This window comes from Heterodontus francisci, chromosome 20 (genome assembly GCF_036365525.1).
Source record: "Heterodontus francisci isolate sHetFra1 chromosome 20, sHetFra1.hap1, whole genome shotgun sequence".
Lineage (NCBI taxonomy): Eukaryota > Metazoa > Chordata > Chondrichthyes > Heterodontiformes > Heterodontidae > Heterodontus > Heterodontus francisci.
In genome coordinates this window covers 87,372,159-87,387,003 of record NC_090390.1, presented here as the reverse complement: position 1 = coordinate 87,387,003, position 14,845 = coordinate 87,372,159, and the positions used below count along the sequence as shown (strand labels likewise).

The 14,845-nt window shown below is 45.7% G+C and overlaps 1 protein-coding gene across 1 annotated transcript in view; it reads right to left on the bottom strand.

The window, feature by feature from the left end:
* Positions 1-736: 736 nt before the first annotated feature.
* The window catches only part of LOC137380811 (myb-related transcription factor, partner of profilin-like), an 88,349-nt gene continuing 74,240 nt past the window's right edge, over positions 737-14,845 (bottom strand). The window contains exon 5 of the mRNA XM_068053191.1: positions 737-772. Coding sequence (XP_067909292.1) covers positions 759-772 — 14 coding nt within the window. The 3' untranslated portion in view covers positions 737-758. The remainder of the gene's footprint in view (positions 773-14,845) is intronic.

Sequence of the window (14,845 nt, the reverse complement as noted above, 5' to 3'; positions counted from 1 at the left end):
ATTTCACCCTGCCTAGCTCAGTAACACTGAGGCCAATTGTGGACCTGGCTACCCTGGCTGAAAATTAGAGAACTTAGAATGACCAACGATTGGATTTGAGATATTCCTGGTATCCATGGTTCAGTTGCACAGCGAGTGGCCATTTACTCATTGAGACTCTGGGGATACCTTGACATACTTTCAAGTACTTCTGGCAAGGGAAGGTTTTTTTTCTGGGGCATGCTGCTTTGAGGCCTGATAGCTGATCAGGAAAGAATCACATTTAATGAGTGCAGCCAAATCCAGGTGAATACAGGCTAATGTTTGTTATTCTTAACTTTCATGAAGCATTTAATAAGGTTCCTCATAAGACACATGTAAAGTAGAAATACTGGCGATTAATTGGGTCCATATATATTCACTATTGTAGGGCGTGACAGTGTAGCTCGGGTATCTGTCTCCTCCTAGTGAGGAAGATATGAAGATATATGTCCAAGTCAGGATGAAAGAAAACTTAGAGGTGCACTGAGGGAATTCAATTATTGAACCTACAGGAGAGGTAAAACCAAAATATTACCTGATGGCAGAGTAAGAACATTAAAACCAATGGAAACCAAAATCTGCAATAGAACTCAGGGAGAACTTCCTCCTCAAGTAGTGAGAGCTCTTCAAAGTAGTCTGACAGACACTGATGTAGGGGCAAAGAAACAACAACAACTTACATTTATAGAAACTCTTTAATGAGGAAAAGTATCACAAGGCACTTCACAGAAGCGTAATCAGGCAAAAATCCCTGTCAAAACAAAGAAGGAGACATCAGGCATAGTGCAGAAAAGCTTGGTCAAAGAAATGGTTTTTAAGGAGGGTCTGTAAGGAAAAGGAGGAGGTGGACAAACACAGAGGATTAGGAACACATATCCAGAGTTCTGAGCCAACTGGCTGAAAGCACCTCGAAGGGAGTGGGCAATGAACATGAGGCTGGAGTGGGGAGAACGCAGAGGTCTCGGGGGGCATAGGCCAGAAAATCAGGTCCTAACTGGAAGCAGGCTTCCTGACTAAACAACACCTTTGTTTCCCTCTCTTTCTGTCACTCTGTCTTCACCTTCTCTTTCTTTTTCTCTCACTGTTTCTCTTTCTCTCTCCCTCTTAGTATCTTTCTCTCAGTTTCTCTTTTGCTCTCTCTCTCACTATCTTTCATTCTCTGTTTCTTTTTCTCTGTATCTTTCTCTCTCTATCTTTCACTCAGTTTCCCTTTCTCCCTCTCCAACTTTTACTCAGTTTCTCTTTCTCCCTATCTCTCTCTCCCTCCCTTTCTCTGCTTCTATCCCTCCTCCTTCCTTTCTCCACGGAACAGCTCAACATCAACATACTCATTCTTTAGTGGCACAATGACTCAAATGTGCTTGAGGGTTTATCTGATCAATAAGTAAAGATATCAGGCAAAAGGATACAATGAATATAAACTATGCACTCAGTAACATATCCATCAAAACAGCGTGTAGTGAAACATGATCCCACAGAGATACAGGCGACATCACGAAACTCACTAGCCATCACCTTCAAACATCATTTTCCCCTCATAACTCCACCAGCACATCCCTGAGTGATACTTTGTGCTGTCCATTAGTGATAGATATTTTGAGAGCTCAGCTGCCATGTGAGATTTGCAGCCCTGCCTAGGCCGTGTAGAGCTACAAATACCAGAAAAAATACGAGTGAGACTGGATCAACATCAGCTCTAGTTACTTGTGTGGATTCTTTGGCTCCAGCAATGAAAAGAGTTTTGATGGGGACAGTGTAGAGGGAGCTTTACTCTGTGTCTAACCCGTACTGTACCTGTCCTGGGAGTGTTTGATGGGGGACAGTGTAGAGGGAGCTTTACTCTGTGTCTAACCCGTACTGTACCTGTCCTGGGAGTGTTTGATGGGGGACAGTGTAGAGGGAGCTTTACTCTGTATCTAACCCCGTGCTGTACCTGTCCTGGGAGTGTTTCATGGGGACAGTGTAGAGGGAGCTTTACTCTGTATCTAACCCTGTACTGTACCTGTCCTGGGAGTGTTTGATGGGGACAGTGTAGAGGGAGCTTTACTCTGTATCTAACCCGTACTGTACCTGTCCTGGGAGTGTTTGATGGGGGACAGTGTAGAGGGAGCTTTACTCTGTATCTAACCCGTACTGTACCTGTCCTGGGAGTGTTTCATGGGGACAGTGTAGAGGGAGCTTTACTCTGTGTCTAACCCGTACTGTACCTGTCCTGGGAGTGTTTGATGGGGGACAGTGTAGAGGGAGCTTTACTCTGTATCTAACCCCGTGCTGTACCTGTCCTGGGAGTGTTTCATGGGGACAGTGTAGAGGGAGCTTTACTCTGTATCTAACCCGTACTGTACCTGTCCTGGGAGTGTTTGATGGGGGACAGTGTAGAGGGAGCTTTACTCTGTGTCTAACCCGTACTGTAACTGTCCTGGGAGTGTTTGATGGGGGACAGTGTAGAGGGAGCGTTACTCTGTATCTAACCCGTGCTGTACCTATCCTGGGAGTGTTTGATGAGGACAGTGTAGAGGGAGCTTTACTCTGTATCTAACCCCATGCTGTACCTGCCCTGGGATCTCAGGACAACCCAAAGTGCTTTATGACCAGTGAAATACTTTTGAAGTGCAGTAACTGCTGTACTTGGGAAACGCAGCAGCCAAATTGAGCATAGCAAGCTCCCACAAACAGCCATGAAATAAATGCTCAGATAATTTGTTTTACTAATTTCGGTGAGGGATAAATATTGGCCAGGCCACTGGGGAAAACTCATCTTCTTTTCTTTGGTTTTACGTCCACCTGAGAGGGTAGACAGAGCCTCGGTTTAACAGCTTAACTGAGGGACAGCATCTCTGACAGTGCGGCTCTCCCTCAGTACTGCACTGAAGTCATGGCATGGATTAGATGTTCAAGTCTCTGGAATTGGACTTGAACTCATGACCATTGTGGCTCTACCTACTAAGCCATAACTGGCACATTGGGCAGAAATTTCCCAGTCTCGTGGAGGTGGGTTTCAGGGCATGCAGGATGGGAAAGTCCTGGAAAGTGGCATTGGGTCTGGATTCCGAAGTGATTCTGCCTTCTTCCAGCTTTCCCCAGGGCAGGTTTAAAGGCGAGCTGGATCTGATGAGTAAATAATTAAGAAGTTGTGTTTTTTTTTAGCCCGTTTTAACCCTGAATTCTGGAATTCCCAGCTCAGCAACTATTTCCCAACTTGTCAGCCACTCGCCAGGCTCTCTGAGGTGAGCACAGCAGAAAAAGCATCTTCAGTGAAATTCACAAGCTGGGAAGGCTTTGATCAGCTACACTGAAGAGCTCTAGCCATGTCTATTGAGAGACTGCTCTTCAAAGCACTTTTCTTCTCAGCGAGTGCTTTCACTGTTTGACAGGTAATTAATTGCCAACTGCTTCACTCACCTTCAGCTGCATATCCCTGCTGCCAGTCTTCAGAGTGGCATGGGAGCAGCTTATGCATCTCCACTTTCCACTTCTGCTGAGAGACAAGAGCAGAGGCCAGGCCACTGCCATCAGCTCCAGCAGCAGCAGTAACAATGCCAGCAGCACCACCAGCTGCCTTCTCCTCAGCCACAGCTGCTCCATGGGGCAGAGGTGATGGATAGCGAGATCCAGCTGGAAGGAGGTGAACCACCCAACACAGGGTCTACAGGCAGAGGATCAGCTTTCTCGATCTGTGTGGGCACAAGTGCCTCCGGAGGCTCAGGCTCTCACGGCAGGTCACTGCTGACATCTACAGCCTCCTGGAACAGGACGCCCTTCTCAGTGGAGCAGGTGAGAACGCATTGCCAGTGGCCTGGAGGGCCATCTCCCCACCGCACCCCCACCTCCATCCCTGGGTCTCTGTCGCCATGTTGAATGCTCTCTTCGCCTGCAAGAAGAGAAAGCAGAGAGGTGTGAGTGGTTGTAATGGCTTGTGTGCAGAGGAGAGAAGGACACATTTGTAGAAGGTGACTGTAAGGTATAGGTGTGAGAGGGCAATAGGCTGAGGGCAAGTGTGAGTGTTGGCTGCTCAGATGGGGATTTGAGGTGACTGCAGGGAGAGGAATAAGTGGAGCTGTAAAATGTGTTCCTGATATGTGCTGTGCAGGAGAAAGCTGGACAAGTCAGAGTAAAGGGTTTGCCACCTGACAGTGTTATGCCACTCACCTGTCACATCCACCTGAGGTCCTGGATCCTCTTGATGCACAGTCTCCAGTTTGGAGTGGACACACTCCAGCTACTGACTTCCTCAGGCACTTCCATCCATGCCTGCATGGTTGGAGAGGCTGTCCTCTTTGCCCTGTTCTTGGGAGAGCCCACCTCACTGCAGCCCTTCAGATCCCACAGCAGGACATTGGGGTAAGAGTGGGAGACCGGAGGTGAGGTGGGGAGCGTCCTCTCTATTCCTGTGGTTGTTGCAGCCTCAAAATTCCAAGTACTGGTGAGCTTAATTCGAAATCCTTCCTTTGACAGAATAGATGTGGCATCCCCGCCCACCCTCCCTAATTGGCTGGGGAGCTCGGAAGTTGGATGACAAATACTTCGCTCTGGTGTGCATTGGTTCCCAACCCAAAAATGGTCCCACCATTCCAGCAGGGACTAAGATGAGAAGAAGCTGCCCAACATCTCCAGGTAGTGAATGATCCCCAGTCTGTCCCTTATTGAGATCGGTATCTCCGTTGGTTTAAGCCATTTCTATCAACAATTGGCACTTTTCCAGACCACGGCACTGTTGGACCATTTATAAAGTCTCACACTAATTACCTCTGTAAAGGGGTCCTGCAGGAGAGAGTTTGTCTGTTACAGGGCTCCTGACAGAGCGTCTCTCTGTAACAGAACTCCTGACAGACTGCGCCTCTCTGTAATGGTGGGGGGGCGGGGGGTCCTGATGGAGAGAATCACTCTGTAACAGAGGTCCTGATGGAGAGACGCCCTTCGTAACAGGGGTCCTGACAGATATTCCCTCTGTAACTGGACTCCCAATGCTGGTCCTAATTCCAAACTTCTGTTTGTGTGAAAGGGACCTCCACCAGTGAAACTCCCTCTTTGTAAAAAATGTTCTTGTGAAATTTCCTCTTTGAGAGGGGTCCTGCCAGGTGAGACCCCCTCCCCACTTCAAGTGAAACATTTCATAAGCCGACTAAATTCACTAAATATGTGCACGGCCTGTGTGGTAACTTTCAGGTTGCTTCGTGGACACAAGGCTTGCAATTTAGAGGGAACACTGCAGAGGAGGTTGAGGGGAGATTTAATTGAGGTATATAAAGTGATGAGGCACCCAGATAGAGTGGATAGGAAGGACCTTAGCAGAGAGGTCAATAGCAAGGTGGCATAGATTTAAAGTAATTGGTAGAAGGATGAGAGGGGAGTTGAGGGAAAATGTTTTACCCAGAGGGTGGCGGGGGTCTAATAGTCACTACCTGAAAGGGTGTAGAGGGAGAAACCCTCATGGTGTTTAAAAACTACTTGGATATGCACTTGAGGTGCTATAACCTACAGGGCAGTGGAGCCAGAGTTGGAAAGTTGAATTAGGCTGGATAGCTCTTTTACAGCCAACACAGACACAATGGGCCAAATGGCCTCCTTCCAGAACATAAATTTGCTGTTTCTATAAGGACATGTGACCAACCACTTAGTCAAAGAGGTAGGTTTTAAGGATGGACTTAAAGGAGGAGAGAGAGGTAGAGAGACAGAGAGGTTTAAGGAGGGAGTTCCACAGCTAAGGGACCCAGGCAGCTAAAGGCACAGCCGCCAATGGTGGAGCAATGGCAATTGGGGATATGCTAGAGCACAGAGATATCGAGGGGTTGCATGTTATGGGGCTGGAGGAGATTACAGGGATAGAGAGGGTTGAGGCCATGGAAGGATTCGGAAGCAAGGATGAGAACCTTAAAATCCAGGTGTTGCCAGACAGGGAACCAATGTAGGTCTGGGAGGACACAGGTGACAGGTGAACGCAACTTGGTGTGAGTTAGGATACAGGCAGCAGAGATTTGGATGAGCTGAAGTTTCTGGAGGGTGGAAGATGTGAGGCCAGAAGGAATGATGTTGGAATAGTTGAGTAGACGTAATTTTTAAAAATTCATTTATGGGATGTGAGCATCGCAGGCAAGGCCAGCATTTGTTGCCTATCCCTAGTTGCGTTTGAGAAGGTTCTTGAACCTTCATGAACCGCTGCAGTCCATGTGGGGTAGGTACACCAACAGTGCTGTTAGGAAGGGAGTTCCAGGATTTTGACCCAGCGACAGTGAAGGAATGGCGATATAGTTCCTAGTCAGGATGGTGTGTGACTTGGAGGGGAACTTGCAGGTGGTGGTGTTCCCATGTATTTGCTGCCCTTGTTCTTCTAGGTGGTAGAGGTCGCGGATTTGAAAGGTGCTGTTAATGGAGGCTTGGTGAGTTGCTGTAGTGCATCCTTTAGATGGTACACACTGCTGCCACTGTGCATCGATGGTGCAGGGAGTGAATGTTTAAGGTGGTGGATGAGGCGCCGATCAAGCGAGCTGCTTTGTCCTGGATAGTGCCAAGCTTCTTGAGTGTTTTGAGTGTTGTTGGAGCTGCACTCATCCAGACAAGTGGCTTGTGCCTTGTTAGATGGTGGACAGGCTTTGGAGAGCCAGGAGGTGAGATATTTGTTGCAGGATTCCTAACCTCTGACCTGCTCTTGTAACCACAGTATTTATAAGGCTGGTCCAGTTAAGCTTCTGGTCAATGATAACCCCCAGGATGTTGATGGTGGGGGATTCAGCAATGGTAATGCTGTTAATTGTCAAGGGGAAATGTTAGGTTCTCTCTTTTTAAAGTTGTTCATTACCTGACACTTGTGTCGTGCAAATGTTACTTAGTGTTTATCAGCCCAATGAAGGCATGGATGAGGGCTTTGTCAGCAGATGAGCTGTGGTGGTGGGGTCAGAGACAGGTGATGGAAGGTGGAAGTAGGTGGCCTTAGTGATAGTGCAGGTATGTGGTCAGAAGCCCATTGTGGGGTCACATATGACACCAAGGTTACGAACAGTCTGCTTCAGTCTCAGAGAGTGGCCAGGGAGTTTCTGGATAAGGAACAGTGTTTGTTGCGGGGACTGAAGACAATGGTTTCTGTCTTCCGAATATTTACATGGAAGAATCAGAGACAGTGGAGGGGTCACGAAAAGTGGTGGGAAAGTACAGCTGGTGTCACCAGCAGACGTTGTTGTTTGGGATGATGTTGCGAGGGATAGCATGTAGATGAGAAATAGGAGAGGGACTCCAGAGGTACCAGGTCGAGAAGGAACAAGGAGGGATAGCTTGCCATGGACACGATTACAATGGATGTCATTTGTGACTTTGATTAGGATGATTTCAGTGCTGTGGTAGGGCAGAAAACTAATTAGAAATGTTCAAACATTGAATTGCAGGAAAGATTAGCACAGAGTTGGGAGGCAACAACATGTTCTTGGAAAGGAAGGGTAGGTTGGAGATGGGGTGGTGTTTACGAGGGAAGAGGGGTTAAGGATGGGATTTTATTTAGATGGCGATGATGGAAATTTTGTAATGGAGGAGGAGGGAACCAGGGGAGAGGGAACTATTTGCAATATCAGCAAATGGGGGCCAGGAATGGAACAATAGTGTGATTGGTGACTGTAAGACTGTATCACAGTACCAGAGACTGTCTGTAGGACTGTACCCCAGTACCAGAGACTGTCTGTAGGACTGTACCCCAGTACCAGAGACTGTCTGTAGGACTGTACCCCAGTACCAGAGACTGTCTGCAGGACTGTGCCCCAGTACCAGAGACTGGCTGTAGGATTGTATCTCAGTACCGGAGGGTAATAGGTGCCGTAAAACTGTACCCCAATACAGACAATGCTGAAAACAGAAATATTGCCCAAATCCTTCCTTCAGGAGAGAGGGGAGAGAATGGGAGACTTTAATTTAACACAAACTTTCACTGAAGTGGATGTAAGAGGGTGCGGCCCTCAGTGCGGCTTCAAGATCAGACTCCCTGGCAGGGAACATGACCACTCAGATTTGCTCAGTAAATCTCCAGCTCTAAAACTCTCCTCACTTCGTAAAACGATATCACAGTGTAACACAATATAAAAATATCTTGTTCTATCCATGGATCACAGATGCTGAGAATTACGAGCTCAGGAGGGAAATCAGACTGTGAGCAAAACTCAAGCAAAGGAGCAGGCGCTATTTAATCCGATGCCATCACACCTGGGCTCATAAACTTCAAAGGAAGGCTGTGTGATATTTCTCTGTCCTTGGCAGCGCTGGGAAGGCAAATCCTACATTAACAGATGTATTTTACATTTGATCGTAAATGGTTAATTAATGCAGAGCTGGAGGGTGCCATCGCAAACCTCCGTGCTTGTTCTGTCGAGTCATACTGAGAAAACGATTATAAAACTGATGTTTGTCACTGATCAGAGCAACTTGATCTTCAAAAAGAAACAAAATGTATTAGCAAGATATAAAATAATTCTACGATCATCTGCCACTGAATATCTGCCCTCCCCTCCAAAACTGCACACTGTATCCAACTTGCAAACAAGAGAGGAATCTTCAGTGTATTTTAAAAAGGAATATTCAAATAGTCAAACTTTATACTAGATATAGAAATAAATGATTGCTGATAAGATTGAGGTGAGATTTAATAGAGGTGCTCAAAATCATGAAAGGTTTTAATAGAGGAGATAAGAAAAGATTGTTGCCACTAAGCAGAGGACACAAATTAACTAGCAAAAGAACCAGAGAGGAATGGAGGAAACTTTTCTTACACAGCGAATTGTTGTGATCTGGAATGGGCTGCCTGAAAGATCGATGGAAGCAGATTCAATAGTAACTTTCAAAAGGGAATTGGATAAAAAACTTGATGGGAGCAAATTTGCAGGGCTATGGGGAAAGGGCAGGGGAGTGGGACTGATTGGACAGTTATTTGAAAGAGCTAGCACAGGCATGGTGTGATGAATGGCTCCCTTCTGTGCTGTATCATCCTAGGAGTCTAAATAAAAGAGTATTAGGAGTCCCCGTTCACTTAATTGGGTAACAGTCTGTGCTTTTAGTTAAAAGCTCCTGTTAAGTGTAGTGATGCTGTTATTTTTGTTATATTTGCTTCAAAACGTGGTTAAGAAATGTTGATATGTTGGTAGAATCACAAACAGACTGATTTCCTGTGATTACAGCTTCCAGTGATCACTGCGATACAGAATATAAATTCAGGGGACTCTCAGTGCTGCTGGAGGGCACAGAGTTCAGAATGGAGTTTGGTAATTGAGGGAGTTCAGTAAGGAGGGGAACTATAATTTAAGAAGAAAATAAATTTGAGTGCACGGTGTGTAAAGTGGGAGTTTGGTGCATGAGGGAGGGTCTTCTTACTTTCTTTCTTTCTTCTACCTTTTTTCAGCCTCCAGTAGCTGCCTGTTTCTTCAGTACAGGGGAAGAAGTTGATTGATGAGTAACTGGTAAGTTATTTTACTTCTCATTGTAATAAAAAGTTTTTAAAGTTACGCTATGGCAGGTTAGCTCGGCCAAGTGGAATGTACGTCCTGCTGTATGTGGGACGTCATGGACACACCACGTGTCCTACACGAACACATCTGCAGGAAGTGTCACTGGCTGCAGAAGCTTGAGCTCCAGGTTTCAGAACTCGAGCAGCGACTGGAGTCACTGTTGTGCATCCGTGAGGCAGAGGACTACATGCATAGCACCTTTAAGGAGGTGGTCACACCACAGGTTAGGAGCCTGCAGGCAGACAGGGAATGGGTGACTGCCAAACAGTCTAAGAAAACCAGGCAGGCAGTGCAGGGGTCACCCGAGCCTATCCAGCTTGCTAATCAGTTTTCCATTTTGGATACTGGTGAGAGCAATGGTTCCTCGGGAGAGTGCATCCAGAGCAAAGCCTGTGGCACCATGGTGGCTCCGCTGCACAGGAAGGGAGGAAGAAGAGTGGAAGAGCAATAGTGATAGGGGATTCGATAGTCAGGGGATCAGATAGGCATTTCTGCGGCAGTGAACATGATGCCAGAATGGTGTGTTGCCTCCCTGGTGCCAGGGTCAAAGATGTCATGGAGCGGCTGCAGTACATCCTTCAGGGGAGGGTGAACAACCAGAGGTCGTGGTCCACATTGGTACCAATGACATAGTTAGGAAGAGGGATGAGGTCCTGAAAGCAGATTTTAGGGAGTTAGGAAGGAAATTAAAAAGCAGGACCTCCAAAACAGTAATCTCAGGATTACTCCCAGTGCCACGTGCTAGTGAGCATAGGAATAGGAGGATTGATCGAGTGAACGCATGGCTGGAGAATTGGTGTAGGAGGGAGGGCATCAGATTTCTGAGGCATTGGGACTGGTTCTGGGGCAGGTGGGATCTGTACAAGATGGACAGACTACACCTTAACAGGACCGGAACTAATATTCTTGCAGGGAGATTTGCTAGTGCTGTTTGGGAGGGTTTAAACTAGCTTGTCAGGGGGATGGAAACCTGAGGGGTAGCTCAAATTGGAAGGAAGTAAACCTGGTAACAGGAGGTACAAAAGTAGCAAGTGACATTAGAGGGCAGGCGAAACAAAGGCAAGCATCAACTAGGCTTAGAATGCAGAATAATGTCAAGGCGACAAGGTTAAGGGCACTCTATCTGAATGCACACAGCATTCACAACAAGGTAGATGATTTAAAGACCAAATAGAGGTAAATGGGTATGATCTAATTGCCATAACAGAAACATGGCTACAGGGTGACCAAGACTGGGAACTGAATATTCAAGGATATTTGACATTTAGGAAGGACAGGCAAAAAGGAAAAGGAGGTGGTGTTGCCCTGATAATAAAGGATGGGATCAGTACATTAGTAAGGGAGGATCTCAGATCGGAAGAGCATAATGTGGAATCTGTTTGGGTGAAGCTAAGTAACAGCAAGGGGCAGCAAACATTGGTAGGAGTTGTTTATAGGTCACCAAACAGTCATGGTAGTGTGGGGCATGATATTAATCAGGAGATTAGAGAAGCATGTGGCATGGGTAATATAGTAATCATGGGCGACTTAAATCTGCATATAGACTGGGTAAACCTAATGAGCACTAATGCTGTGGAGGATGGGTTTCTGGAGTGTAATAGGGATGGTTTTCTAGAGCAGTATGTTGAGCAGCCTACTACAGAACAGGCTATTTTAGATCTAGTATTATGTAATGAGAAAAGGCTAATTAATAATCTTGTTGTAAAAGAATCTTAAGGGATGAGTGACCATAATATGTTAGAATTTTACATCATGTTTGAAAGTGAGGTAGTTCAATCTGAAGCCAGGGTGTTAAATTTGAACAAAGAAAATTATGAAGGTCTGAGGGGCAAATTGGCTGAGGTGGATTGGGAAAATACATTAAAAGGTATGACAGTACATAGGCAATGGATAGTCTTTAAAGAAATATTACAGTTTACAGCAACTATACATTCCTTCAAGGCACAAAACCCCAAAAGTAAAGGCAGTCAACCATGGATAACAAAGGAAGTTAAGGATTGTATAAGATTAAAAGAGGGGCGGCACAGTGGCGCAGTGGTTAGCACTGCAGCCTCACAGCTCCAGGGACCCGGGTTCGATTCTGGGTACTGCCTGTGTGGAGTTTGCAAGTTCTCCCTGTGTCTGCGTGGGTTTCCTCCGGGTGCTCCGGTTTCCTCCCACAAGCCAAAAGACTTGCAGGTTGGTAGGTAAATTGGCCATTATAAATTGTCACTAGTATAGGTAGGTGGTAGGGAAATATAGGGACAGGTGGGGATGTTTGGTAGGAATATGGGATTAGTGTAGGATTAGTATAAATGGGTGGTTGATGGTCGGCACAGACTCGGTGGGCCGAAGGGCCTGTTTCAGTGCTGTATATCTAATCTAATCTAATCTAAAAGGCCTATAAAATTGCCAGAAATAGTAGTAAACCTGAGGATTGGGAGGATTTTAGAATACAGCAAAGGAGGACAAAGAAAATGATAAAGAAAGGGAGAATAGAATATGAATGTAAACTAGCAAAAAATATAAAAACAGACTGTAAAAGTTTCTATAGTACGTAAAAAGGAAACGTTTGGCTAAGACAAATGTGGGTCCATTACAGGCAGAATCAGGAGAATTTATAATGGGGAATAGAGAAATGGCAGAGAAGCTAAATGATTCCTTTGTGTCTGTCTTCACTGAGGAAGATACAAGAAATCTCCCAGAATTAGAGATCTAAGGGATTAGGGAGAATGAGGAATTGAAGGAAATTAGTATCAGTAACAAGGTTGTATTGGAGAAATTAATAGGGCTGAAGGTTGATAAGTCCCCAGGACCTGATATTCTACATCCCAGAGTGTTGAAAGAGGTAGCTATGGACATAGTGGATGTATTGGTGATCATCTTCCAAAATTCTATTGATTCTGGAGCAGTTCCTGCAGATTGGAAGAGAGAAAATGTCACCCCACTATTTAAGGGAGGGGAAGAGAAAACAGGGAATTACAGATCTGTTAGCCTTACATCAGTTGTTGGGAAAATGCTAGAATCTATTCTAAAGGATGTGATAAATGGACACTTGGATAATAATGATCTGATTGGCAGAGTCAATATGGATTTATAATGGGAAATCATGTTTGGTGAACCTGTTGGAGTTTTTTGAGGATATTACTAACAGAATTGATAAAGGGGAGTTGGTGGACGTGGTATACTTGGATTTTTAGAAGGCTTTTGATAAAGTCCCCCACTGGAGGTTGGTTAGCAAAATTAAAGCACATGGGAATGGAGGTAATATACTGACATGGATTAAGTGGTTAACAGGCAGAAAGCAGAGATTCAGAATAAACGGGTCATTCTCGCGTTGACAGGCTGGGACAAGTGGGGTACCACAGGGATCAATGCGTGGGCCCCAGCTGTTCACAATATATATCAATGATTTTGATGTGGGGACCAAATGTAGTATTTCCAAGTTCGCGGATGACACAAAACTAGGTGAGAAGGTGTGTTGTGAGGAAGATGCAAAGCGGCTTCAAGGGGATTTGGACAGACTTAGCGAGTGGGCAAGAATGTGGCAGATGGAATATAATGTGGAAAAATGTGAGGTTATCCACTTTGGTAGGAGGAATAGATGTGCAGAGTATTGCTTATATGGCAAGAGATTAGAAAGTGTAGATGTACAAAGGGACTTGGGTGTCCTCGTCAATAAGTCACTGAAAGCTAACATGCAGGTGCAGCAAGCAATCAGGAAGGCTAATGATATGTTAGCCTTTATCGCAAGAGGATTTGAGTACAGGAGTAGTGAAATCTTGCTTCAATTGTATAGAACCTTGGTTAGACCGCACTTGGAGCACTGTGTGCAGTTTTGGTCCCCTTACCTTAGGAAGGATATTATTGCCATAGAGGGAGTGCAATGAAGATTCACCAGACTTGTTCCTGGGATGGCGGGACTGTCCTATGAAGAGAGATTGGGGAAACTGGGCCTGTATTCTCTAGAGCTTCGAAGAATGAGAGGTGATCTCATTGAAACTTACAAAATACTTAAAGGGATAGACAGGGTAGATGCAGCTACGACGATTCCCCCGGTTGGGGAGTCTAGAACCAGGGGACACAGTTTCCAAATAAGGAGGAAGCCACTTAGGACAGAGATGAGAAGAAATTTCTTTACTCGGAGGTTTGTGAATCTTTGGAATTCTCTACCCCAGAGGACTGTGGAAGCTCGGTCATTGAGTATGTTTAAAGCAGAGATTGACAGATTTCTAAATACAAATTACATAAAGGGATATGAGGATAGTGTGGAAAAAAGGCATTGATGCGGATGATCATATTGAATGGTGGGGCAGGCTCGATGGGCTGAATGGCCTACTCCTGCTCCTATGTTCCTATATTCCTACTAATGATTGACAAAGATTCACTGATAGTACAAGACATAGCTGGACTGAACTATGGAGCTCAGTCACAAAGAACTGGAGTTCACTCTGGAGGTACACGCCAAAACACAAGTGAGGTTAGGCCAGCAATTATTCCTCTGATAATCCACATTGAATGATCTATCTCGTATCCCTGCCCATCCCGAATGCACCCCTCAGTTAAAATGGACCCCATTATCTCTACAACCTGCCTGCAGATTCCCTTCACATTTTAAAGGCCAAGTTTATGTCCCTTTTTACATCAAGAACAGATTTGGATCACTTGACCCCTCCTCTGCCCCTCCTTCATTCACTGCTCCTCTCAGGTTTTTTTATTCTTTCAGGGGATGTGGGCGTCGCAGGCCAGGCCAGCATTTATTGCCTATCTCTAATTGCCCTTGAACTGAGTGGCTTGCTCGGCCATTTCCGAGGGCGTTTAAGAGTTAACCACATTGCTGTGGGACTGGAGTCGCATGTAGGCCAGACTGGGTAAGGACAGCAGATTTCCTTCCCTAAAGGACATTAGTGAGCCAGACGGATTTTTACACCAGTCGGGAGGTTCATAATCATTATTAATGAGAATAGCATTTTTTCCAGATCTATGAATTAATTGAATTTAAATTCCCCCAGCTGCGGTAATGCAATTTGAACTCATATCTCCAGAGCATTAGTCTGGACCTCTGGATTACTAGTCCAGTAACATTACCCACCCTCAGTCTCCTCTCCTCCCTCAGTCTCTGCGCCTCTCTCAGCCTCTTCCCTTCCCTCAATCTCCATCTCATCAGCATCCACCACCCTCTCAATCTCCACCTTTGCCATCCCTCCATCTCTGCCCCTCCCTCAGATTGTAAAATGATTGCCGTTGTTTGACCCAAGAGGACTTTCACCCCGACAGTCTCTTCCTTAATCTCATGTCAGTCTCCTCCTCTCTCCATTTCTCCCTCAGTCTTTCTACCTCTCTCATATAGCCCCTTCCTCACACCCACT